Here is a 1,195-nt window from a genome sequence, read left to right as displayed (position 1 = left end):
TCATGATAGTAAAATAGGGCATTCTAAGTCAATATACTGCAGTATTTCCTCTCAATCAGTAGAAAATATAGTTAACGCCCGGTCATGCATGAAAAAAAAAATACCGTCATGTACCGTGAAACCGGTATAATTTTGAAAAATACCGTGATATAAATTTTTGGTCATACCGCCCAGCACTAGTCTCAAGTGTAAATCAGTTGCTATTTCGTGGTCTACAACATGAAAGAAAGCCATTATAACATGTACATGAAAAATGTAGAAACATTGGACACAACTATGGGGCACCATTGTGCAGCAGCAAGCATCACAACAAAAAAGGAAAATCGAGGCTGATCTAGGAAAATGTGTGCAAATGTATAGGGCCCCATTCCTATATTTTCCCTGGGGCCCCCACCCAGTTCACTAAATCCGCCCCTGTCTCAGCAGGACTGTCGCTCACCTTTGAACGCAGCGATGACAGGTGAGTCCGGCCTCGTGCAGTCCTCGGATTTCGGGCCGGCTTCTGTCTTTCGTTTTCGGGCGCATCCCTCGTCTGCGAGGAACATACATATTTACATAAACAAAAGCATAACTCGCCATCATCATAATCTATGAGCAAACGATGCATGAACTTCAGATGATTTTAAGATGCTGTCAGGCTTTACCTTCTCGTTTACTCATTTCTATTATAAAGGGACACGTGTGTTCACGGATGGACAGTAAACTGCTATTTTACCAGCTGCTTGTGTTTTTGTAGTGTTTAAATCCCGCTGAACGCCTTCATCATTGGTTTTTACATGCGACCGTATGATGACGTACTTCCTCACATATGAAACCGAGAAACAACGTGTTTTATAAACGTGCTCTTAAAATCGCGCATTCGTTGTAAAAACGGCGTGTTGCGCGCGATTCGGTTTATTTTGAACACTGGCACGCGAACGGACCTCCATTGTTTACTCGGACCTGCGCGTCTTAATTGCGTGCCACCGCACGGCATTTTGGGTAACGTAGTTTACTTTGATCCATTGACTTACGAGAATGTTTTAGTCCATTAAGAGAAAATCCCTTCTTTTTTTTCGCCAAAGAGAAAGTAGCTAACCAGATCAAGATATCTATTTTTCCCCTTTCTCGACGGCTAAAGAGGTTTGGTTTAAAATTATGAATGACATTCATCCTTGTAATGAGTTCCTCAGACAAAGACAGACCTTTCTTAAGC

At 42.1% G+C, this 1,195-nt stretch overlaps 1 protein-coding gene across 1 annotated transcript in view; it reads right to left on the bottom strand.

Annotated features, from left to right (window-relative positions):
• Positions 1-954, bottom strand: part of tsnax (translin-associated factor X) — a 20,266-nt gene extending 19,312 nt beyond the window's left edge. Inside the window, exons 1-2 of the mRNA XM_016538436.1 lie at positions 645-954; positions 440-532 (exon numbers count right to left, since the gene is read on the bottom strand). Coding sequence (XP_016393922.1) covers positions 440-532; positions 645-660 — 109 coding nt within the window. The 5' untranslated portion in view covers positions 661-954. The remainder of the gene's footprint in view (positions 1-439; positions 533-644) is intronic.
• Positions 955-1,195: the final 241 nt, after the last annotated feature.

The sequence above is a fragment of the Sinocyclocheilus rhinocerous genome, unplaced genomic scaffold (genome assembly GCF_001515625.1).
Source record: "Sinocyclocheilus rhinocerous isolate Xijiao unplaced genomic scaffold, SAMN03320098_v1.1 scaffold247, whole genome shotgun sequence".
NCBI classification, from domain to species: domain Eukaryota; kingdom Metazoa; phylum Chordata; class Actinopteri; order Cypriniformes; family Cyprinidae; genus Sinocyclocheilus; species Sinocyclocheilus rhinocerous.
Note: the sequence above shows the minus strand (reverse complement) of the source record. Positions and strands in the feature narration are given on the sequence as shown.